This window comes from Colletotrichum fioriniae (genome assembly GCF_027942845.1).
Source record: "Colletotrichum fioriniae strain IMI 355084 chromosome Unknown scaffold_1, whole genome shotgun sequence".
Classification (NCBI taxonomy): domain Eukaryota; kingdom Fungi; phylum Ascomycota; class Sordariomycetes; order Glomerellales; family Glomerellaceae; genus Colletotrichum; species Colletotrichum fioriniae.
In genome coordinates this window covers 653,940-679,240 of record NW_027076837.1, presented here as the reverse complement: position 1 = coordinate 679,240, position 25,301 = coordinate 653,940, and the positions used below count along the sequence as shown (strand labels likewise).

At 50.3% G+C, this 25,301-nt stretch overlaps 6 protein-coding genes and 1 non-coding gene across 7 annotated transcripts; 5 read left to right on the top strand and 2 right to left on the bottom strand.

Annotated features, from left to right (window-relative positions):
- Nucleotides 1–1,304: 1,304 nt before the first annotated feature.
- Nucleotides 1,305–1,387, top strand: N0V96_000191. Its single transcript has one exon. It is a non-coding gene; the product is annotated as a tRNA-Trp (tRNA).
- An 884-nt stretch (nucleotides 1,388–2,271) lies between these two features.
- Nucleotides 2,272–3,082, top strand: N0V96_000190 (uncharacterized protein; the record flags this gene model as incomplete). Its single annotated transcript, XM_053191662.1, has 3 exons — nucleotides 2,272–2,319; nucleotides 2,415–2,747; nucleotides 2,807–3,082. The coding sequence occupies 3 exons, from the start codon at nucleotides 2,272–2,274 to the stop codon at nucleotides 3,080–3,082; spliced, it is 657 nt and encodes a 218-aa protein (XP_053050746.1).
- A 7,281-nt stretch (nucleotides 3,083–10,363) lies between these two features.
- N0V96_000189 (uncharacterized protein) lies at nucleotides 10,364–12,688 on the top strand (the record flags this gene model as incomplete). Its single annotated transcript, XM_053191664.2, has 2 exons — nucleotides 10,364–10,367; nucleotides 10,491–12,688. The coding sequence occupies 2 exons, from the start codon at nucleotides 10,364–10,366 to the stop codon at nucleotides 12,686–12,688; spliced, it is 2,202 nt and encodes a 733-aa protein (XP_053050748.2).
- Nucleotides 12,689–13,800: 1,112 nt separating this feature from the next.
- On the top strand, nucleotides 13,801–15,215 carry N0V96_000188 (uncharacterized protein; the record flags this gene model as incomplete). The annotated part of the gene is made up of 3 exons (XM_065755857.1): nucleotides 13,801–13,965; nucleotides 14,490–14,748; nucleotides 14,950–15,215. The coding sequence occupies 3 exons, from the start codon at nucleotides 13,801–13,803 to the stop codon at nucleotides 15,213–15,215; spliced, it is 690 nt and encodes a 229-aa protein (XP_065615097.1).
- A 3,018-nt stretch (nucleotides 15,216–18,233) lies between these two features.
- N0V96_000187 (uncharacterized protein) lies at nucleotides 18,234–18,827 on the top strand (the record flags this gene model as incomplete). Its single annotated transcript, XM_053191667.2, has 1 exon — nucleotides 18,234–18,827. One exon carries the CDS (start codon nucleotides 18,234–18,236, stop codon nucleotides 18,825–18,827), a length of 594 nt encoding a protein of 197 aa, XP_053050751.2.
- Nucleotides 18,828–19,039: 212 nt separating this feature from the next.
- On the bottom strand, nucleotides 19,040–21,686 carry N0V96_000186 (uncharacterized protein; the record flags this gene model as incomplete). The annotated part of the gene is made up of 2 exons (XM_053191668.2): nucleotides 19,040–20,157; nucleotides 20,969–21,686. The coding sequence occupies 2 exons, from the start codon at nucleotides 21,684–21,686 to the stop codon at nucleotides 19,040–19,042; spliced, it is 1,836 nt and encodes a 611-aa protein (XP_053050752.2).
- Nucleotides 21,687–23,166: 1,480 nt separating this feature from the next.
- N0V96_000185 (uncharacterized protein) lies at nucleotides 23,167–24,059 on the bottom strand (the record flags this gene model as incomplete). Its single annotated transcript, XM_053191669.2, has 2 exons — nucleotides 23,167–23,965; nucleotides 24,052–24,059. 2 exons carry the CDS (start codon nucleotides 24,057–24,059, stop codon nucleotides 23,167–23,169), a joined length of 807 nt encoding a protein of 268 aa, XP_053050753.2.
- Nucleotides 24,060–25,301: the final 1,242 nt, after the last annotated feature.

Genomic DNA, 25,301 nt, shown 5'->3' with positions numbered 1-25,301 from the left:
TCTTAAAGAGAAGAAGAGGATATCTTATCTTTGTATGTGTCAAATTAGTTCCCAGGAGGGCTATTGGCATGCCATAAGATATTTGAAGAGCCACAGAGATCGATTAGGAGGCAGGAGTCAAGCACAACTTCATGCCAAGAGTGGGACCTTCATGTCAGCATCGCCATAGGGCTAAGCGATACAGACGTATCTATTCTATCCAACGGCCATGGTGGTAAGCGAGAACGCCTTCCTGATAATTGCTCTTTTGGGACATTAAAGAGGCTTCGTATAGCTAGATAGCTGCACGCGTCACAAGCTAAAGCGGCAGACTGGTGCAGGAAGGGCATGTTATGAGAAAGCCTCAGCAGGGGGTAGATGAGGCAGGAATGCCCTGGAATCGTCGTAAATAGGTCTCATTGGATATATTTGGATGTGTTGATGGATGGCTGATGATTCCACGTGCATCTTCGTGTCTTCGCTGAGCCTGCACTTACTTTTGTGAATTGCTAGACTGTGTCTGAATGAACTTCTAATTGCCTAATAAGGTTAGCATATTACTGCAAGATTCATCAGCCACCGATGCCGCCAATGACGGCATTAGCTCCAAGCCCTGGAGAGGCACAGTTGCTGGGTGCCTGGGGTTGTTGAGGTCTTTGTGTGACCTCTAATAGCCCTTTTGGAAATCGCTCAGCTTTGCATACCGCCCGACTTGTCTGTCTCACAACGGGTATCTAGGTATTCGACTCGCCCAAAGCTTGTATGGATGCTGCTGATTTATGTCGGAGCCGTTGCCAAGCAAGTTCGCCGATTGCACGAGTGCAATTGATGCAACATCGTCGGAACCTTTGTATCGATTGGCATTCCCGATTACAGCAGCACGCGGTGGCTGGCGTTGCCAGTGCTCTAGTTTGTCGATTGTTCGCAACACAGTTAACCACAGCATTGCCTCATTGATGCTGCCCATTTCGTCTCTGCATCAACAGGATGACGTAGCAAATTCGCGATTGGCTTATGCATATCAGAGAATCAAGCAGTATTTCTTTCCGCGCCGCACAATGCATTCCCCTATCAGGCCAGTAGGTGGAAGAGTGGGGGACACGCTAGTGTTGCCCGAATTACCTTAGTTATATATTTACTCGACTTGATTTTGTTACCATTGATAGCACGTGTCCGATTGCTCTATTAATACGAGGCCCGCGAACATCAGTGTATGAGGCTATATCGCTTCCCAGTACTTTCCCCATTCGTGACCGACATAGCCGCCCCCGTACCAGAATCCCGGCATCCACAACCCCATCTCAAATGTGGGTATAGCTTCATACGGTCCTCTGGCGCAACGGTAGCGCGTTCGACTCCAGTTTCGGAATTCATCGAAAGGTTATCTGTTCAAATCAGGTGGGGATCAGTGTTTGCAGATGCTGGCCGCAAGCTTTTTGCCTTCATTGTGTAATTAGTTATCTACCAACCTACGAAGAAGAAGAGGAAGAAGCCATAGCAGCATAGAATATTAGCAAGCCCTTATCATCTTTTAAACAAGAGGAAGCCTCCAGAGTGAGTATACTAGAGTCTTGGCCAACTGGAACTGGTTCTTCCATGCTTGCTGCCCGTGGGTTAACTAGGGCTGTGTTTTGTCTACCCTTGACCGTTATCATTGACCGACGTTGACCGAGGCTTACCGAAAATCCCCGAAAGCTCCCATCGTCACTGAGATAAAGCAACCATTCGTCATCCACGAAACGCCATCCCACAATCGATTGAATGGCCTTTGGGATTTGATCATCTAATAATAATCACGTCAAGTCAGTTCGTTAGCTCATCCCCTCTTCCCTCCGCTGCCCCTCAAGTCCTCATGCCGTGACTAGTGGCCCCCAATAGAGGTTTCGAGTATCTAGCTGGTGATTGGATTCTAGTTTTGACCCATTCACTTTCAGCTTAAATGCAATCTATGTTCAGCCGCCAAAGATGGCCCAGAAGACTTCGCTAATCCGTATTCCTCGCCTCTCACTACATCTGTGGCCGGATGTCTCCTAGAACCGGACATAGCAAACGGAGTAATCCCGCCCTTGATAGCTAAGACTATGGTCCGAGCTTTCGGTGCTGCCCCGCAACCCCGCGTCGCGGAGGTTGAAGTACGGCTGGGTAAGGTACGCCGACAAACACTCGCATACGCCCTGAACTTGTCTTATATGTAAATATCGGCCATGAGAAGAACTTTGAATTGACAAGTATCAATCAGTGAAATTCCTGGGATTGAACTCTTCAACTATCAGTGTTAAACACAACACCATAATGTCCCCTCGCGCTCTGGAAGCTCTTCGCAAGTTCACCTCCTGTGACGTAAGTGCATCTTTGGCCAAGGTCGTCGATCGGCCGGCCTCGGCCACCGGTTCCTGTCAATATTGTATCAAAGTAGTGAATAACATTCAGACCAGATTGGGGATGCTCTTGTTAAGCTCAAATACCCCCAGGGCGGCTTTCTTGATGGGATCCGCATGTTCTCGCCGGGCGCGTCAGGACGCGTCTTCGGCCCCGCAGTGACCGTCGAGATGGTGGATATGAGCAATACCGCGGCGCCCAAGCTAGATAAGCACTTCGTTGACCACAATCAGGAGGGCGGCATTATGTATGTCCAGCAGCCCAAGGGATTGCCTTCGGCGTGCTGGGGTGGGCTGATGTCTACGAGGGCAAAGTATCTCGGGGCGGAGGCTGTGGTTATTGATGGTCGCATGCGAGACGTTGGAGAGCACAACGAGATGGGATTTCCCGTGAGTTTCCCCTCTCTGACAGCAAAGGAAGGGATGAAAAACCTGACAACTTCACTTAGGTGTTTGCGCAAGGCACTTCGATCCTCGGATCCAACACCTTCACGCGGGCTTCAAGAGTAAATGTGCCGCTCCAATTCAAGGGGGACCTTTGGATCAATCCTGGCGATATTCTAGTGGGCGATGCCGACGGCGTCGTGGTCACTCCCATATCTCTGGTCGAGAAGGTGGTAGCTCTATGCCAGGAAAGGGCCGAAGTTGATGAGAAGATGTTTCTAGAACTCAGGAAGGGGGCTTCCATGGGAGACCTCATCAAGAGCGTGAGGAAAGACAAATGATTGTTGTAAGATGGATTCTCTTCGGCAGCTCTCAGTGCAACCAGAGGTTTCTCACGTATTATACAATGTCTCATTGCCAACGGAATAGCTTGTTCGCTAGCCTTCTCTAATGCGTCTGACCTTTGCGATATGTTGCCTCCTCTCAAGTCCTCGATTCTACCCCGACCATCCTTATCATTTTCTTCACTGTCCAAAAATATGGCTTGGATTCTGAACCATTAGCAGATCCCACTCTTCGTCTGAAAGCCAAGACCTCAGGCTCTTGAGCCATGCCGCATCATCTACCTCAAGATACGGCGTCTCCTTCATGGCAGCCTCGTGTGTCCGGATTTTCATTCGCGGTGTATGCGGCCAATCGCTGCCCCACAACACCCGATGCTTGTTCGCATCGACAAATGCGCGCACTAGAATCTTGACATCTGAGTATCCTGGGCTTTCGTCGCTGATGCGATACGGTGCGCTCAGCTTTACCCATAGATGGCCGTCCCTTACTAGTCTCATCACGGTGTCAAATCCTGGCTGGGCCGTCGGGTCCTCGCGATATCCATCGGGCAGTAGACTTGTCGCCTTCAGCAACGCAAAGTGATCTGTAACCAACATGACGCCTTGCGAGACTATGACGTCTCGGACGAAGGGCTCCAGCGTGGTCCAGAACTCGGTGCGGGTCGTCGTCATCGTTAAGCTCCAGGGGAGCGATAGATCTGTAATCCTGTTTAGATGCGCGCGTAGAGCAACTTTCTGTAACTCGACATCTTCCATAGCTTTGTACTGATACAGGTTCACGCGAAGGCCGCGGACACCCGCCCTGTGCATCGCAAGTAACTCCTCGTCTGTCGTCATTTCAGGATCGATAACGCCAACGGCCCGAGTCTTTTGACTACCGAGCCGAGGGACGAACGCCTTGAGAGATGTGCAGTCATTCCCGTATGATAGCCCATGAGTAAGTACAGATCTTGTGATGCCCAAGTTTCTTTTGAATTGTTCAAACGCGGCAATCGTCGCGGGCGGCGGAGTTAGATGCCTGTTTGGGCTGTAAGGGAAAGATTCGGCTTAACGACGAAATTGCTTGAATTAGCGGGTTTTTTGTTGATGATCCGGCTCCAAAAGGAATTTTCCACATGAGACGTAAACCTACGTTCGAAAATATGGTGATGAGTATCCCATCCACCGCGCGGGAGCAGAACGGGTTGTCTCTCCTCCATCGATGTAGCAAAAGGAGTCATCGCGAAGGAATCGGCAAATACGAGAACGTCTGCAAGTGCTGGTGAGGCGTAATGCACCCGTGGCTTTAATCGGCGTCAAGGGCTCTCCAAGCCAACGACGCCATCATTGATATAACATCCATCTTCACTCGGGTTTCTCCAAGCGCTGGTAACAGTAGCACGGAGACGTTGATTCATTCCAGCACTACGTAAGGGAGAGACCGTAGACACATGCACGCATCCTCTATTCGTACACGTTCACGCCATATGATCATCAATTACCTGCAGGTGAATAATCGAGCAAGTTCCTTCATAGGAGCTATCCGTCTGAGCAGTACCCGGCTAGCGGATTGCTCCGTCAATATCCGTACGGGAAACAACTACGGATACTCCGCACGGGTGGTAACAAGACAAACCTGCTCCACAGGAGACTGGTCAGAGCGCCTCCGTGGAACGCGTGGAAACCGTGGGCTCCACGCGATGCGTGGAATACTCCCCTTTTCCCTTGCCTTACTGGTCTGACGCTACCGTCTGGGGGTTGGAACCTAAGCTTTGGACTTTGCGTGTCAATTCATCCGCTCTAACGTACGTTAGAATACCTAGCCACAAGGGGTGGCCTGTAAAGAGCAAATTGGGGCTAATCCGAGCTGTAACTAAACTCTACGTCGAGCTTCAGCGATCTACGGATAGCCTCCCGATGTACGGAAAACGAAAGCGAGATACGGTAGTAGACCAGTGTCCCTAGTTCAACCAATAATCCACATGCTAGCTAGTTGAAATGACCGGCGAAAGGCGTGCTGGTTCATTCATCATGGCTATGGGAAGATGGCCACTGGTGTTGCCTTGACCGATGCCTAGGCCTATTCGCCTCGACACGGAGCCGCATAATTACACTTCCCGGTCCTTTTTCATTCAATAATTATTCCCGGCGCAGCCCCCACCGGTCCTGTGTTCCTGCTCACTGTGGTCAAGGACGTAATACGTCAAGCTCACTTACATCCGACGGAGCACTCATTCCCGTCACCACGAGTCAGATAAAGTCATACTCCCGCATGCCAAAAAAAAGCCAAGCGAGCGTCCGACCGAGTACGTCGAAACCCCGTGATGAACAATGCAGCTTTTGAGTTCATCCCACTTCCCGCTAGAAATTTTCGTCCCAGCCGTCCTTGGAGTAAAATCAGGTAGCCTTATGATGCTGTAGACTACTTATACGCTCATCGCCAGTGCGTTCTGCGTCTCAGATGCATTGAACTCGAGGCGGGAGGCGCTTCATCAAGGGCGAATTCGCGAGGACAAAACTTGCCGAGGGGATTCCTAAGGGAGGAATTCCATCAAGGTTGATGAGATGATTGCAAAGCTCACGGCCGGAGGACGCGGAGGGCAGCACGGCAGCGAAGTGACAAGTCACAGCGGGTGGCTAGAACATCACTACCAAAGAAGTCTGCCCTGAATAGTAGGGCCAGCAGTGCGATGACGGTAGATTTCATCGTGCGAGTAGGCGATCGGGAGGTGTAGTGCACTGAGGGTCTACGGCCCGCGTGCTCCCCGATGCCCCGAAGCACATTTTGTACACGCTGATTTGCTCCACCATCTGCCGGGCCCTATCGAACGTTATCCGGCCGAATAGTTCAAACTGTAAACAAGGTATAGGCTATCTTGGGATAGGGTGGTAGAGTCTATTCAAGCATGAATAATTGTCGGTAACTCCAGCCTCCAGGCCATACCGGGTCTACGGACCATAACCTATTAGATCTCCGACTCCTTGGGAATCCACTCGTCATTTGGAACATGCAGTAGCGAGACCCTAGCTGTAAAACCTTCTGTTAACGGGAGAACAATTCTTCGTAAGGCTTCAACGAGAATACCGCCGGCAGTTTGACAAGGTTCGTCTTGTCAGGCAGAACATGATATTGCGAATGCTCTTGGCGAACGCGCGACAGTGTCCAGACTTCAGTGTCCGCGAGCCCTGATTAGACTCAGCAAAGTGTCCGACGCAAAAGTATGGAGTACACGTACGGGTCCCGATCCAGGTTTGCCAATTGGGCACTAAACCAGCTTCTCCACATACTACCGAGGTCTCCCAAGGAAACAAAGGCGCTGTACCACTCGCTTAGGCCTTTCTCGAGTGTCTCAAGTGCCGTGCCCAGAAGTATCTATTGCAAAGGTGAGCTATTGTTGCTCCCTGATATGTTCTTCTGTACGTGTCGTGGTCTTACCAAAGACTCGAATAGTAGCTGAGACTCCTTCTAGCTCTTATGAAAGCCCTAGTATAATTCCATTTGATTCTCTCCCGGTATACCTGATGTACGTTTCCCGCGTACTATGTGTGTCTATCCCGAAAAAGTAGCCCAAGCCACATCCCGTCAGGGGTTGGGTGAGAGGGCGGAAAGCGACGTGACAAGCCCCCTAAGAAACACTCCTGCCGGGATCCAGTAAATGTACTTGGTACCTAACATGAGTCCTAGCTTGTTAGCTACCTGCCTTGCCGTTGTCGGGAGCTGCCCCGGGCTATGCCTTTTTTCCATTCATTTCCTCGCCAATTCCTTCCATGTCGCTTACCTTCACACCTTGGGCCATAACCTTCAAAGAACGAGAGAAAATCGACAACTTCATATTCAGAGATGGCTACACGGGCAAACCCGCCCAAGAAGGTCCGGCTCGCCTGTCGTCGTTGTCGCACAAGGCGAATAAAGGTGAGACTCTCTCATAATCCCCGAGCTGTCTTGGGGCTCCAGTCAGGTCAAATCCCGCGCTGGGGTTTGGTCTTACTAGCCTGGACAATGACTGGGACCATCGCCGCGTTACTCCGGCTCAAGTTGTTCGGGTTGCTCATTCTCAACTTTTCAGTGCGACGGAGAAGTCCCTGCCTGCACGAATTGCGCAAAAGCCGGCGAAACTTGCCTAGATGTTGATAGTCAGAATTCGCGCTTGTTGGTTCCTCGCAAGTAAGTGTGAATGCCACAATTGCCATGGCCCCTACTGCCTCCTCATTGGTTCCATTCTGAGCCCTTCATACTGGAGTCCCATCCTCCCTGCAAGGTACTCAAGACGGCTAAAAGAGTCCATTGCTGATGATCCCTATCCGCATATAGCTTTGCGAGCGCGGCACGTGCTAGAATCCAATGGCTAGAGGAGATAATCAAACAGCGACTGCCCGACGTCGACATAGCAGGCGGTCCGCAAATAGACGCATTTCCGGACCCGAAAGGATCGGGGGTCGTCGGAGGTGGAGACCACGACGAGGACAATATCTCGACATCGTCTCCCCGGTCCGGCCGCGGATGTAGTCAACCGGTGCCGGTGGGAGGGACTAATCTGGGGTCGCAGCGAACAGGCAGTCTCAAGCGTACCGCGGAGGCCGCGGGATCCAACGACCACGACGAGGAGTTCCCGGATCGCGCACACTCGGTCGCCAGGAACTTGGGGATGCTGTCGCTCAACTCGGATTCAGATCAAAAGCACTATTTGGGATCGAGTTCTGGTGTTCTTTTCACAAATCTCATTGGGGCGTCTCCCTCAAGTGCGGGCTCAACACCGGTTGCTTTGATTGATGACGTCCAAGCCCAGGGACCAGCATCTGAATGGCACGACAGCACCGTACCAAGCAACATCTCGCAAGAGTATAATCGTGCCTTGCACGTGTGCCTACGACAGGTTCGTATGCAGCTATTCCTTACTCAGGAGACTGCAGACATCATGTTTGTTACGATAAAGCTAACGCTCGTCGATGCGCAGGAACTTCCAAGGAAAGAAGACGCCATCAAACTCGTACACACCTACATTCGTTGGATGCATCCCGATTACCCAGTCTTAGAAGCGACGTCTCTACTCAGTGCCCTTGATGCTCTGTTTGCAACTTTCGAATGCTCGCTGGAGGAAGACCCCTTGCCAAATGGCTGGCCGAGTTCCGTTCAGACGTTTAGGTGGAATGGACGGCAGATCACCCCAAGCGATCAAGGTGCGCAAGCGGTGCCTATGCCAGTTATTGCATTTACCCTCTTCATGGTCTTCAATATCGCAGCTATCATGAAGATCAGATCGCGGATCTACGAATTTCCCCCCGAAAGGTTCTATCGTGCCGCTCTACATTTTTCCAAGGATTGTTTCTCGCAGATATCTTTATCGTCGATTCAGGCATTGGTAACTCTGATAGTACACAGCATGTTGACTCCTGCCGAGGTCAACCTTTTCACGCTCATCCATATCGCATTGGCGCATTGCGTGGAACTAGGGATTCATAGGGAACCACCTGCAGTCATCCAGCCTAGTGAATTCGAGAATCAGCAAATCAAGAGGTTAACTTTCTTCACTATCTACTCTTTAGACAGGCAAGTACCGAGTGGCTCTTAGATTATTCTCATGATTTACTAACAATAATAGGTCCATATCGTCCATTCAAGGCCGGCCCCTTGGCTTCCGCGACGAAACATTCGATATTTTGATGCCTGAACCCCAATCAGCACGCACAGGCAATACGAACAGCCTCAACCCGATCCCATCCTCCTTCTCGGAGGCTGTCCTGAGATATGCACGACATCAGTTCGAACTTGATAGACTGGTATCCGACGTCAAACAACAACTTTACCATCTGCCCTGCGACTCTTCCTGGTTTCCAATATCCCGAAACCCGACCGACCAACAAGGAAGAATCAAACAAGAGCTCGTGATTTGGTGGCGAAAAGTATCAGAAGAATCTTTTGATTTCCCAGGTGTTGACAACCGACAGCGCCGCATCTGGAAGCTGAAGCTAAAAATTAAGTATCACACCACGATGGTGATGCTCTATCAGCCTTCGCAGGTCATTCGAAACCCTCCTCCCGAGTCTCTCCAGATCTGCTTCAACAATGCTTCGTCCATTCTGCAGGACTACCAAATGTTGCACGATATGCAAGGTCTCCATCATGGATGGCGAACGGTACAAAACATCTTCGCGGCCGGGGCGACGCTGATCTACTCATTCTGGACGTGCCCTGTCGTCCGTCAAAGCGCGTCCACGGCAGACCTTTCCAAAAGTCTACGCGCGTGTTCGGGTCTTTTGGCAGTTGGCGGGGAATGGTGGCCGTCTGTCAAAAGGGGACAGAGAAGTTTCGGGGCTATAGTCGACCTCACAGTCCGCAAGCTTTACACCGGCAATATGCCATCAAAGAATCCCCGGCTCTTCATGCCTCTCAACGCCGAAGACGGAGAGACTACGATTGAGAACTCAGAAGGAGCACCTGTCTATGACGCAAGTGGTCAGCAGTCCGACCTCTCCCATATAGCGCTCAACGGAGCAGACGCACCCTGGCACCAGATGGCGGGAGCCTCCGTGGAGCTATCGAATGCCCACGACCCGGTACATTGGCAAGGAGTCTATCCCGACCCTACGTTCCATTCAACCACGACCGACTATGTTCCGGAGATTGAGACTTTCCTTGCCGATTTTGACAAGTCTGAGTTCAGCTGGAGCTTTCCTTTGGCTAGCATTAGCGATCCTTACGACATAGCGAACTTCCCGAACCCGGGATATCGATGACACAGCTAGGCACTCGTCAGCGCCGTCTTGGGATTTCCAGTGGATTTGGGAGGATTCAGCTTGCTTGAATGCGCTATCAGTTGGGCTACAAGAGCAATCCATACGGATAGCTCCGGGGGTCGGACTCAGATTTGGTTTTAGGCGGAGTAGTCCGTCTTTGGATCTTGCTAAACTCCCGGACTACTCCGTGTCCACCTCAACTCTGGAGCTCTAGACGGAACTACCCAGGCCTTCCTCCTGTTCGAAATTGGAGCAGAAGCTGTTACGAATTCTTCATGGCATCGCAATTTACAGCACCGTTTGGTATCGTAGTACGAGTGGGAGGAGAATGAAAAAGATGCCGTGCCCTTGGAGGGCGTCTGGACTGGCGCTGAGGCAGAGCATCCGCCATCATGTCGCTAGCGCTATTGAAGGCAGCTAGGTCAAAAGGAAGCTCCTCATTCAAACAATCTTCGTACGCAGCATGGAGAAGACAGTTTGCAACTCCAGCCGCATCTGTAAAAGTTCCGTTAAGTCCTTTGGAGCCGGTAAGTCTTTTACATAACTACTGCCGAAACCAATGCAATGAGTCTGACGATGACCTAGTACAATCAATTGGATTATGGATCGCGATTACAAGCCCTTTATGACCTACAAAAGTCTAATAAACGACCCCTGACACTCTCCGAAAAGATCCTATACAGCCACCTAGTCCCTGGCGAAGATGGGTGGTTGCTCGACGAAATACATCGCGGCAACACAATACTGCGCCTGCGACCGGATCGAGTAGCATGCCATGATGCCACAGCAACAATGGCCTTGCTTCAGTTCATCAGCGCTGGTCTTCCACGCGTCAGAGTTCCGACATCTGTACACAGCGACCACCTGATCGTTGCCGCGAAAGGTGACAAGGGAGATCTTGCCCGCGCCGCTAGCGACCACGAAGAGGTGTATGCTTTTCTGGGCAGTGCGACGAAGAAATACGGGATCGGGTACTGGAAGCCAGGAGCGGGAATCATACACACAACCATCTTCGAGAACTATGCCTTTCCAGGCGGCTTGATGATTGGCACGGACTCGCACACACCGAATGCCGGAGGAATGGGCATGCTAGGTATCGGTGTCGGCGGGGCTGATGCTGTCGATGCAATGTCTGGTATGCCGTGGGAGCTTGTCTGTCCAAAGGTCTGCGGCGTGCGTCTGACCGGCAAACTCCAGGCATGGAGCTCGTCGAAGGACATAATCTGCAAACTTGCGGGTATCCTCACTGTTTCTGGAGGCAAAGGCGAGGTCATTGAGTTCTTTGGTCCGGGCACAGAAACGCTGGGTGCTACGGCAATGGCAACTGTCTGCAACATGTCTGCCGAAATTGGATCGACGTCTTGCGTGTTCCCTTACTCGGAAGCGATGTCACGATACCTGTCAGCCACAAAACGCAAGAATATCGCCGACTATGCCGACACTTTCAAACAAGCACTCCTAGTTGGAGACGAGGGTTGCGACCGCTACTACGATGAGATAATCGAGATCGACCTATCTACCCTTGAGCCTCACATCAACGGTCCCTTCACCCCGGACCTAGCACACCCACTATCTCAATTCAAACAACATGTCGAGAAGAGCTCATGGCCACCAGAAATTTCTTGTAGTCTAGTCGGTAGTTGCACCAATAGCTCGTACGAAGACCTAGAAAAGGTTCGAGATCTCGTTGTTCAAGCTAGGGAAGCTGGCCTGGAGAGGACAAAGACTCGATTCCTGGTTAGTCCGGGAAGTGAGCAAATCCGTGCCACGGCAGAAGAAGAAGGAATCCTTGATACGCTCAGACAAGCTGGAGCTGTTATTTTGAGTAACTCCTGTGGTCCATGTGTCGGACAATGGGACCGGGAAGACGTCGATGTGAAGAACGCCGAGGAGAACTCGATCATTTCCAGCTTCAACCGCAACTTCACAGGTCGCCATGACAGCAATCCGGCCACTCATTCTTTCGTAACATCACCCGAGCTCGCCGCGGCATTTGCCTTCGCTGGTAATCTCACGTTCAACCCCATGACCGATGACATCCATATCCCCGGTGCACAGGGCGTTTCCAAGAAGTTCCGTTTCACGCCCCCTAGAGCTGCTGAGCTCCCAGCCGGCTTTTCTCCCGGCGCCGACCGTTTTCAGCCTCCGGTACTATCTGACATATCGGAACTGGAAGTCAATATCCTCCCATCCAGCGATAGACTCCAGCTCCTGACACCATTTGACGGATGGCAAGTCGGCAAAGCGTGTGGCATGAACATCCTCATCAAGGTCCGTGGCAAATGTACGACAGATCATATCTCGCCCGCCGGTCCTTGGTACAAGTACCGGGGTCATCTGGAAAACATCAGCAACAACATGCTCCTCGGAGCCACCAACGACTTCTTAGCAGACGCCAGCTCATTAAGCATGATTGGTAAAGCCACTGATCCAGTCGATGGCCGAATCAAAACCGTGCCTCAAGCTGCAAGGAGCATGAAGAGCGCTGGCATCAGGTGGTGCATCATCGGAGATGACAATTACGGCGAAGGAAGCTCGCGAGAACACGCTGCGCTGGAGCCGAGATATCTGGGTGGTGTTGCCATCATTGCCAAGAGCTTTGCCAGAATTCACGAGACGAACTTGAAGAAGCAGGGCATGTTGCCGCTTATGTTCAGTGATCCCGCAGACTACGGCAAAATACAGAAAGGGGACAAAATCACGCTTGTGGATGTCGAAGATGCTGATTTGCGGCCCAGAAAGCAGGTAACCATGGAGGTCGTCACCCTACAAGGTTCTAGGTGGACGGCCAAGTTAAATCACAGTTTCGAAGCCAACCAGATTGAATGGTTGCGGGCGGGGAGTGCACTCAACCACATCAAGCGCGTTGCACTTCGCGGCGAAGCATGATGATACCTTGTCGGCGTTAGGCACCGAGAACCTCAAGGGATCACATGATAGAGTGTTATATTCTGTTCTGCATAGCGTTCTTAATATCATAAAACCCAAGGTCACCTTTACACAGGCTCGGACGTGGGCTATATCCATCACTATGATACTTCTTGAGCTCCTTACTGATGTCATAATCATGATAAGGTACTGTTAAACGAGGAAATGTTGTACGGAGTGTGCAATTGGAGCAAATTATGAGTCTCGATGTCCCGCCTCACCATATTCTGCATTATGGGCCCCGCCATATCTGGCGAGAACGGGATGGATGTTCACGATCCCTAGTGTCACGCCGCCACAACTCGCCGGGCCGGTGGTTTATGGGGGGCTTTTTCGCGCACTCATGATGGCCAATACCATTATGCATTTTCACGGAGTAGTCCGACAAATGAGACTGGACTTCTCCATGCGACGGACTACTCCGCTAAGCCACGGACTCCTCCATTACGCAAGGGACTGGAGGGTTTCACATTTTTTCCGAGATGACCTTTACCAGCTTCAGCAGTGGCTGGAACAGACCGAGACAGGTACGGAGAAGTCCACTATCGAACGACGTGACTTCTCTATCTGCACTGGCATGGCAGATACCCGAATCTTTCGATTCCATGCCTGCAGATTGGCTGGGCACTGACAGGAAATAGAATAACAGCCTGTTTGTGTAACCCTCGTAGGTTCAGGTAAACCTTTGTACGGGTACTCTACTAGTTGGGTTAGAACCTGGGGTGAGATTGAGGGTTTGCGGGGTAATTCTGGGGTTTCCGTCGTGCTGCTTGACAATCAGGACTGGACAGACAGCCATTGGTGTATCCCCTTGGGGCGTGTCTGAAAGTGATGCTGATGTTCAGAAAGACATGACTTAAGACCCATCGTCGCCAAACACCACGCCGCATTATTTCAACTTGTGTGCTTCTCTTCTTCTTGTAGTAGAAGAACCCGAATAAATATTGCACCTGCAAGTATCTTCCTCAATTAATTTTACCTACCCTTTCCACTCAAAACTTTATCATTGGAGATCACTATCTTCCACACCAGCGACAATGGCTATTGATAATTCAAGAGAAAAGCGAGAAACAATGCAAGCCAACTCTGATCATATCGACGATTTACACTCTTTTCTAGAGCAGGATATTGCCTCTGAGAAAGAGGTCACTGATAACAACTTTGGCATGACAGAAGAGGAATTCATTGCCCACGAGAAGAGTTTGGTGAGGAAACTCGACTATACACTCGTCCCTATGGTCAGTCGTCTGACAACAGCAGCTCAAGATCCAGTACTATGGTTGACAGCTGATAGGTCTGGCTCTTGTATCTTTTTAACTATCTTGATAGAAACAACATTGCGTAAGAATTTGATAACATTCAACATTGGCTAGTCTTTGACAGTAACTGGTAACAGTCAAGCCCAATTGAGCTCATTTGAGAAGGATCTTAATCTTACTGGAAACCAATTTAACGTTGCTGTTTCCATCCTGAACATTGGCTATATGTTGATGCAGCTTCCCAGGTAAGAGAGAGGTGCCTGAACTTCTGACCATCCACGCTGAAATACTAACATCCATCAAGTAACATGCTTATAACTCGCACACGACCCGGTATATACATCCCTGCCTGTACAGCATTGTGGTCTATCGTCTCAGCTGCCACAACTGGAGCTGGCAATTATACCCACCTTCTTATTATCCGATTCTTTCTTGGCCTCGCGGAAGCCCCATTCTTCCCGGGAGCCATGTATCTTCTATCATGCTGGTATCCACGCAAAGAGCTAGCATTGCGTACCGCTGTCTTGTACTCTGGTGTCCTCCTCGCCACGGCATTCTCGGGACTTATTGCTGCTGGCGTGCTCTCGGGCCTCGAGGGCGCAAGGGGCATTGCTGGTTGGCAGTGGCTGTTCATCATCGAAGGCGCTGGAAGTTTTACCGCAGCGCTCTTGGGGTTCGCACTGCTTCCTGATTTTCCTGGACAGAAGTCAGGTGTTGCCAAATGGCTGCTCACAGATGCTGAGCAAAGAGTCGCGGTTGAGCGTATTCGACAAGATCGGGTTTCTTTGCCAGAGGCAGACTCGAGTGTCTGGATTGGGTTGAAACTTGCCATCAAAGATCCCCGTACTTGGGTATTCGTGAGTTGCACCAGATCTCGCCGACACTAAAGTATGCACGGAGATGACGGGATATACACTGACGCAAGCGCAAAACAGGTGGTAATGCTGACTGCGAATCACTCAGCCTATGGCTTCAACAATTTCTTCCCGACGATCGTCAAGGGCTTCAAGCTTGGTAGCAACACCTTGACTCTCATCCTGACGGCACCGCCGTACCTTCTTGCCACTGTCGTGGCATTCACAACAGCATGGTCTTCCGATCGTCGTAAAGAGCGTGGCTTCCACATTTCCGTGCCACAACGCGTCGCGTGTGTTGGGTTCATCATCTCGGTCTCCACAGTCAATACAGTCGCTCGTTACTTTGCTGCGTTCCTTTACATCTGCGGGTGAGTTGAGCGCTTTCGGCGTGCGAGGAAGCTAAACTTAGCTGATACAATGATCCAGATGCTTTTCCTCCAATGTCATGGTCTTCTCGTGGGCTAGCTCCACGCTGAATCAAACTCCAGAGAAGAGGGCGTGTGCAACAGCCATCATCAACCTCCTCAGCCAACTAGGCAATATCTGGAGCCCATACTTCTTCCCTTCGAATGACGGGCCTCGATATGCTATGGCTAACTTGCTCATGATGGCTTCATCGGCCTTGAGTATTGTCACATGCGTGATCATGAAGATCATGCTTACCAGAGCCAACAAAACCCTCAAGGGAGAAGGCAGGGATACAACCCTGTTCACATTGTAATTGACAATGGCATTTAGCAAGATTCTAGTGGGAGCCTGGGAACCGGATAAGGACATGGGAAAAAAGAAAGATTCGCACCAGTGCCTTAATCTTCAAAGCAGCGGGGTAGTGTTGAAGTTGATGGTGAAGTTTACCAGTAGTACTCCGTATATGATCATAATTCTCATTTGCCGACAAAGAACATGCCGCGTTATAAGTGCTCATCCAATTAATTCGTCGATGGAGTGGGCATTCATAATCACTCCAGTCCGGTAAGTTTCAGCATGGTTCCAATGAGAGCACGATCCCACGCTAGCAACAGGGGATAGGGAACCTTAAAGAGGGGTGAAGAACTTTAACTCAACACTGCCACAGATTTGGTTAGTGCTTCAACAATGCCGAAAAAGGATGACCTGCTCTGCTATTTGATGGGAGTTCAAGTAGATACGCAAGTAAGAGACATCGAATTATCTGTAACCAAGCCCTGATTGTCGTGCTCTTGACGCTGATTCAATTATCATAGACGGAAAGACAATGTTACTATTGGAGGTCCGTTTGGAGTACGACCTCCAGTTCTGCATCACTGTATATGTATTCCTGGAATAAATCGACTGAAGAACACGCACCTTATACTCTATATAGGCAAATTAATTGATCTATGATAGATCCATAGAGTGAGATCTAATTAAATTAGTGAAGTTGAAGCCTGCGTGATAAACCTCGGTGAACTTTTTACTCGAAGTCCGCGTGACATCCGTTTGAGCCTTAATAACGCACAACCACTCATATAACTTCATGTTAAATTGACTCATTTCCTCTTTTCGGTTGTCAGTTCACAGTCCTCTGTCTTTCTTTCCAAAAATTCGGATTATCATGGGAGGAGAAAAGAAACCATTCGAAATCGCCATCATTGGGGGAGGCATAGCTGGGATAATCCTCGCCATTTCGCTTGCCAAGCGCAATGTACCATGCGTCATCTATGAGAAGGCCCATGCCTATACCGAACTTGGAGTCGGCTTGGGAGTCTCGCCCAATGCTCTCAGGGCAATGACGACTTGTGATCCGGTGGTTCTCGAAGCCCTCGAAAGCGTAGCTGAGCCTCCTTTCCGGTGGGAGGTGTTTGACGGTACAGATGAAGCAAACGAGGACACCGTTCTTTTCACACTTGGAAATTCGACTACAGGACTCAGGGGTTGTCACCGGGGCCAGTTCTTAACGCGCTTACTCAAATATATTCCCGATGAGATGATACATTACAGTAAGGAGCTGGAAAGCGTCGAGACGCCAGAAGAAGCGGGCAGACGGCTTCGAATGATCTTCCGAGACGGGTCAACCGCTGAGGCCGATGGATTGATCGGATGTGATGGGATCAAATCGCACACAAGAGGTATCGTCATAGGACACGATCATGCGGCTGCGAAGTGCACCTATACCCATAAGTACACCTACCGCGGTCTGATACCGATGAGCCAAGCCGTAGAGATCCTGGGCCCAGACAAAGCAAGAACCTCCGGGCTGTGGGTGAGTTGTTGTCTTGATCACTCTCAAGACAATCTATTTTGAAAATATCACCTGACAATAGACTAGGTCTGCAACGATGCACACATAATCACCTACCCGGTGGCTCGTGGCAAAATGCTAAATTTAGTCGCCCACACCTCAACTACCGAGGAGTGGCCAAGCGATACCCAATTTACGCTCCCTGCCACAGTAGATGACTGCACCAAAGACCTCAAAGCTTTCAGTCCACGAATGCAGAAGGTGATACAGCTTTTGAAGGTTCTGGATAGGGTATGTCTGCGATGAACACGCTCCCAGTCCTCACTTACACCTTCATGTATCGAGTTAACAACATTTTCAGTGGGCTCTGTTCGATCTAGGTGATGACTCGGTGCCTACATTTGCGAAAGGCTGCATATGCCTTCTTGGAGACGCAGCACACGCATCCACCCCGCATCAAGGTGCTGGAGCGGGAATATGCGTTGAAGACGCAGCAGTCATGGCGTCACTGCTAGCAGACCAAAGGGTACGAGATAGTAGAGGGATTGAGGCTGCGTTTGCTGCATTCGATGCCAGCCGTCGGGAGAGAGGTCAATGGCTTATTCGGGAGAGTCGAAGGGCCGGCGAACTGTACGATCTCCGGACGGAACATGGGAAAGACTTCGACAAGCTGCGCGAGGAAATCTACGCGCAGGCAGAGAAGTTATGGCATTTTGATCTCGACAGGAACATTAGAGATGCATTGGAGGATATGAGAGGTCGTCTGGCTGCAGAATAGCGATAACATGTATTTTATCGCCTCTATTGAGCTCGTTTTGTTTTCTTCATGGATGTCTGGGAATCGGACGTCTTCTGACAGCACACAAACAGAGCAGAACCGGCAAAGGCTCTAGCAAATGGACACTCGATAAAGGGAGTTTGTCAACAAACAACATTACTCGGGCTCCGCGCACTGTTCAAGCAGCGGAACCACTTGGTATTGTGTTCCAATAATATGATGTCAGATGGGGCTTCCAATGTTACGTAAATGTGGGCATTTAAAATTCTTTGCCCAGATCTGGCGATAAGGGTAAAAAAACTCCGGCACACCGATGGTTGCTTGTGAATAACTTCGATCTTTTGGCACTGCAGTGTCACCTACAAACCAACCGTCTCCTTGTAACAAAATTTCACCTTCCAAAAGAGAAACTATGCCCGTAGATTTCGACAAACAAAGCTACTGGGGCGAGCGCTTCGCATCCGAGACCAATTTTGAGTGGTTGACCTCGTCTGCAACCTTCATGTCGATCGTGGACCCATGTCTCACCAATCTGGACGACTCGGCTCGCATCCTGCAGCTAGGTTTCGGAATGAGCGACCTGCAGAACCATATCCGGGCAAGAGGTTTCCAAAATATCACCAACGTCGACTTCGAGCCTCGAGCCATTGATCGCGGCCGTATGCTGGAAAAGCAAGTATTTGGTGACGTGAGAATGCGCTACCTCATTGCAGATGCCACGCAGCTCGAGATCGGAGAGACGTACGATCTGATCATCGACAAAAGCACTGTGGACGCAATTTCCTGTGGAGGCGAAGAGTCGGTGTTAAGGATGGCGGAAGGAGTTAGACGACACTTGGCCGATGGGGGCTTCTGGATTTCGTTGAGTTATTCCTCCGGCCGCTTCGACGTTGAAAACCTACCCTTCGATGTTGAGGTTTTTGCGAAGATCCCTACGCCTAAGCTAAAGTCTACCGACCCCGATATCTACCATTGGTGTTACTTGTTAACACCAAGGACTTTGTAATGAGGATCCGTGACATATCCGTACTTTGCCGCAGTTCAAGAGCATTGGAGACAGAGTCTATCACTTCTCAGCAACCATTAGATATCCAAGTAAGGTTATGCTGAAGACTCAAAAAGAAAAGGGAGTTAAGAGGAACGGAGTGTTTCAATGTCTAACTTATGTTTAATCATCTATTTCTATCATGAATCGTCATGTCTCCATACCACTGCGCTCTATGCCAATGGTTTACCCGGCTTGAAGGCAGGGTGAAATGGGTAGTCTATGTAACCTTGCGGGATTGATGGCGTGTAGAAAGTGTCGCGGTCGTACTTGTTCAGTGGAAGGCTGTGCTTAATGCGGAACGGCAGATCCGGGTTTGCCAAGAAATGGCGGCCGAAGACGACAGCGACATCCCACTTAGCATACTCCTCATCGACAGCTTTCTGAGCCAGCTCGGGTGAGAAGCCGCCTGCGACAAGAACGGGCGAAACGTTGTCCCAGATATTCAAGAGGTACTCGATACCCTCGATCTTCTCGACATCTTCCCAGTTGTTGACACGAGACTCGATGATGTGCAGATAGGCAAGCTTGAGCTCCTTCAACTTCTGCGCGAGGTAGGAGAATTGAGGCTCAGGATCCTGCATTCTCATCGACTGGAACGTGCTGTACGGGCTGATACGGAATCCGACCTTATCGCTGCCGATTGCGTCGGCCAGCGCAGCTGCGACATCAACGGGAAATCTAGCCCGATTCTCGACGCTGCCACCCCACTGATCGGTACGCTGATTGCACGTGTCTTGTAGGAATTGGTCGACGAGGTAGCCATTCGCGCCGTGGATCTCGATGCCGTCGAAGCCAGCGGCGATCGCGTTTTTGCCAGCCTGCGCAAATTCCTTGATAGCGGAAGCAATCTCCTCGGCTGTCATTTCGCGGGGGACAGGAGACTCAGGGCTAATGGGGACAGCGCTGGAACTTAGCAGAGGGTGGCCGCCCTCTTTCTCTAGAACAGGGACGACGGCGGCGCGACCAGGGGCAATAAGTTGGGCGTAGATGCTGCTACCTTTCCCGTGTACGGCATCCGTGACCTTTTTCCAGCCAGTAATCTGGCGCTCGCTCCAAATGCCCGGCGCATTGGGGAAGCCACCATGTTCCGGAGAGATGAGCACAGCCTCGGCGATGATGAGGGTACCGGGAACGGCGGCGCGCTGGGTGTAGTATTCGAGGGCGATGTCGAGCGGGACGTGGTCCGCGTCGAAGCGGAAGCGGGTGAGGGGCGCCATCACCACGCGGTGAGACAACTGGGCCTGGCCGACCTTCAGTGGCTGGAAGAGCTTGGACGGCATAATGTAAGCTGAGGGTTTATCTTAGGTAGTCGTGGTAGTCTTGGGAGAAAGTTTAGGAGAATCAGACGAGACAATAGCGATGAGCGTGATAACAATGACCACCAAGTTGATCTTACCCAGCTGTCAATTCGAAGAGGGCGGCCTGCCCCTCATAACTAAGCAGCTCCATTCCATTCTCACTGTCACTGTGGGTTCACAAAGATGGAGGTGAGCACCTGTTTGGTAGGTCGCAGTGTTCTGCCCCTTGGCTTAACGGCCCAGGACCAGGGGTTTGGGATGGGAGCTCTCGGAGCATTTGCAAAAAAGCGAATGGTGTTGGAGACTTTGGAAAGAGATGAGCCAATAGCATGTCACGATCGGTCGAAGATACTCCAAGACCTGTTGGGGTCGAAACGGGCCCTGCCACGGATACGGAGTCCGAGATCTTGCTTAGAAATGCCCAACAGTGGAATGTCCAGTCAACTCCACTTAGGCCGTGTCGCAAAGCTTGAGCGGCCATGTTTTGCTGGCTGAACATTTTAAAGCACAAGAGTACTTTATGACCGAATCTTTGCCTTGCTTACACAGGACTCTACACAACATGCCACATTGTGCCACGCCAACTTGACAGCTCCAAAAATACGACTCTACCGAACAATCTTTGTAATTCACTTGCAATTATTCTAGACTGATCTATGGATGTTCTATCATGATGATTGTCTCCCTGAACTTTGAGGCCCTGACGCCGATGCTATGAATGGATGTGCTTGTTGATATATTCCAAAACATAATTCGCAACTGTTTCCCACCCTTCTTGAAAAATAAGACCATGGCTCATACCTCCGAACTCCTTGTATTTCACTGGTGCAGGTCCCTTATATGCCTTGAACTCCTTCCTGACGGTTCTTGCTGTCACAATATGATCTTTCGAGGCTCCTATGAGTAACAATGGTGCTCTATCCGGTTTGTCGAACTGGACGTAGTGGGGCGCCGCTTCTCCAGCTGTCACGTTTGTTGCTAGTTGCCACAAGACCCGAGAATCTGCAGGTATGCAGTACCGCTCCCACAACTTCTTGCACTCCTCAGCGGTAACGAGGTTGCCGAAGCAGTAGTGGAAGTGACTCTCGGAGATCGGTACTGTCGCATCGGAGTGCAGCGGGTGAGTGAAGATTGGCATCGCCGTTCTTATCGTGCTTGGCGAAATGTAGATGACACCCGCCGGTTGCGCAGGACACACGGCAACCCCAAGTACCCCAAGTCCTCGCGATAATAGTATTTGGGCGAACAGGCCGCCGAAAGAATGGCCAATGATGATAGGGGGTTCTGCAAGCTTCTTGATGTATGCGTCGTAATGGTCTACAATGTCTTCGATTCGATGTAAGGATATCGGCTTCGGGTCCGCACGGATCTCTTCATGCGTCCGGCCGTCCACCCCCGGCCATCCCGGGGCGTGGACCTCGAATCCTTCTTTTTCGAAATATGGTATCCAGTACTCCCATGAAAGAGGTGTCATCCACAGACCGTGGATGAGCACGATGGGAGGCTTGAAGAAATCCATAAAAACTTGGCTGAATTGCCAAGAAAGGTGTCTTTGAGGTTGGTATTGAGCCCATTCAGGGAGATTGCTGGGAGTTTTATTGGTGATGCGCTTTGTGGCTGGCGTTGGTACATGACGTCAAGACTGTTGTGCAACGCGTCGGTGACAAAAGCCACGCTTTTGACGGCATGCCAAGCGCCCGCCCGTTATCCGAGGGTTCGGCGCAAACGGCTGCCTTCAAAAGTCCCTGAGTGAAAATGTTCCGATCGTCCAAACTATCTCGATCTGTTGGTTGTGTCTTTGATGTATATCACGCTGAGCTGATGGGGCCGGCGCATTTGCAATCGAGGATTCGTTGACCCAACCCAATCTTCACTTCAGCCACCAAGACGAATTTCGAATCCTTCCAGTAATTGTAAGGAGTTACACACATCCAAAGTGCAGATCTTGCGATCGGGGACGATGAATCATTTAAAACACAGCGGCCGAAAATTCCATCATCAGCACTTTTGATTGTTGCTGCACCGAATTGATTTGGCCCTCGAGAACTAGAGCTGTCACATGAATTTGGGCACCAACGCTTGGCAGTGGCTCATGTCGGGAGGTTTTCAACTCTGTCACTTTTCTCTGACATAAAACACGTTCCCACGACCCTTGAAAGAGCCAGTAGCTCAATATGGGCAGTCGGCAATCAATCACCGGTCTCAGTTAGGCGTGCACTTGGCTACTAACTTCATGGCCCTGCTTGCAGACTCCATGCACCTTCTAGAGCCTGAAATTATGAGTAACCCAAAACTCACGTCACTTGCAACCGTGTACAAAAGTGACTATAGATCATCGGCTACATCTTGGTCGAAAATTGTCGTAGAAGACTCTCGATCCTTTGGCATAGGTACGGTCTCATGCAAATAAGCGGGTGTATGGCAGCCACGGCAGCGGTGAGCACGGGAGTTGTTAATCTGTTGATTTCAAATCAAACTCGTGGAGTAAAAACTCCAATTGTTAATAAAGACCGTTGGAGTAAAAAATAGTATGTGCCTGATGTTGAGGTATATGCCTTATAGATGTATGAGCCTGAATGTGGAAGTATGAGCCTGAGCTGAAGTTGACGATGTTTGGCCCCACTTTCCGACCACGGACTGTTGTTTCTCTCTCCATTGTTAATTGTATTTCTTTTAGAGCGTTCTTAACTGGTGTGATATCTTCGGACCGATGGAAAATGATCGTGGAAAAATTGTTTTGTTAGCCACTACGGATGATATTTGCAGTGACGATGGCATAGAGGTTTGTGTGCAACATTGCTTGCAATTTTTTCGTTTTCTTACTGCTATCACCCAAGTATTATCTGTTATTCTAATGCATTCCGATTCAAGCATGCGTGGCGTGTCATCAAAAATTAAACACAGTATCTTCCAGACACACCTCTATCTAGATACTTCAATCATAAGAAGTGCTAAACCCCGTTAAGACCATGTCTTCAGTCCGAAGACGTTATCATCATTCAATGGAAAATGCTAGTCGGTCGTAATCCTAACCCACTCTTTTCATATGCCATATCAATCATCTTCATCTGCTTGATCGAGTCCTCCCTAGTGACCCAGTAATGCGTCTCGCGCCCCTTGATCCGGTTGACAAACGCCTCCAGCTGATACCGGAATGACGACCACCAGTACTCGCCCAGACCCGGAAACCCGTCCCCGGCACCTTGATACGTGTACGCTGTGTGCGAACTCGATTCCACCCACTTCTTGACTATTTGACTGTTGGTAACGTTGCGAATCTCATACGAGTCTTCAACATCAATCCGATGCCAGGCGACCGCGTGCATGAATCCATGGAGCGTGACCAAACGCGTCCGCGTCTTCTCATGGGTGTCCGGCAAGTTCTTGTCGGGGACCACAACTTTCCGATGTGTGACTCTGGCTTCAGAAGGCTTCCAGAGGGCAGGGCCCTTCACAGTGGCCGTGGCATCACCAGTTCCGTTGGGAAATTGAAATCTGGCCCTGAAAGTGTAGTCGCACTGTTTGCAGTTGCCGTCATCAAAGGCTTTAGTATCGCATTCGAGGCACTCTTCGGGCTCTTGATCAAAGATCATGCGCATGACTGCAAAATTGTACGTTCCGAGTGCCATGATACTGCCGCCTCCAAGTTGGTAATTGTGGTTGAGGTTATCCGCTGCAGTAAACCAGGCCGGCGCCATGCTGTCTGTGTGGACGTGAACGACGTCGGCAGGAGTAACAAATGTCATGAACTGGTGCAGTGCGGGATGAAACTTGTTGTGCATAGCTTCCAGCAATACCCTCGGGCTTGGGTGTGTTGGTGACAGTTCCGATAAGTTGAAAAGTCTATCTGCCTCAGTTGCGTTATCGACAGATGGTTTTTCGACCAAAACATGTTTCCCAGCTCGTATAGCTCGTGTAGACCACTCATAATGCAAGGCGTTGGGCAAGGGGATAAAAACGGCGTCGATCTCCGGGTCGTCAAGGATATCTTCAAGGCAAATTAGAGTCATTTGGCCTGCAGGATCTCGACACGATAGTCGGAGCTAGGCATACCCTGATAAGTGTCCCTGACCTCAGGAATACCATGCTTCTTGGCAAATTCTTCGGCGCGAGAACGATCTCTAGCAGCGATGGCTTGGACGATGACTTCAGGGTGTGACAAAGCCGGTGTCATCAATGCCATAGACCTTGTAAATTTCGGCTTATCACTAAGTGTTTCTTGAGATCGGGCAGTCGCTAGTACTCACACAATCTTGGCAGCGCCCAAAACTCCAATTCTTATGGCATCGTCTGTCTTCTTTACCACAGGCGGATTGAATGCCTTATAAACACGGATTGGAAGTAGTGCCATCTCAGCAACTTTGATGATGGCGCCTGTTCATGAGCTTGAATGGTGGTAAACGTACGATTGGGGATGCAGAGACCAAGTTGTCAAAGGCCTGTCGAAATACTTTACGTACTTATGGTCAATGAACACATTTTGATCTGCCTGAACTCCAGGATTCGCCTCCAACTTCCGGTTGAGGACGGATGGATTCTCTAGCGCTGTCAGCAACCCTAAGCCCCAAGGTCGCATCGACAGAGCACCCCCACAGTCAGCAACTTTGGGAACGAGAATTGATCGGCAGATTGTACCACATGATCTTCAATGATTAGGTTCAAAACAAATCCGGGTGCTACTCTGCGACTTCTTGAGTCTCATTTCCCGCGTAGCTCTCAGTGCAGCGGACGAGTGGTGCACGGCTTGTAAAAAGGATGCAATACAGACGTGAGCAACCAACATGGGCTGATCTCGCTGGGTCCACGCGGCTATCATTCGTGGTCTCGGACAGTCTTCTATTTCCTGAGAAGCAATTTTCAAGTCCCATAGTAGACGTCGCTTTACGAAAATCCTGGGCGATCAGGTCGATTTCACTTGCTTCCAGGATGACCATTCCTAACTCTGGATATGACGCGATCCAAGACATCTCAATCTGTCAAGGAAATGCGCTTGGCGTATTGTATGCACAGCGCTTGTCCTATGTAACATCAGCATATCTGGATACTGCCATCTTGTTTGTCGTCGTTTCCGTATCTCATCAAAAGGTTCAACTCGTCCAGAGCTTGACAAGGCAGGAAAACCTACAGCACATTC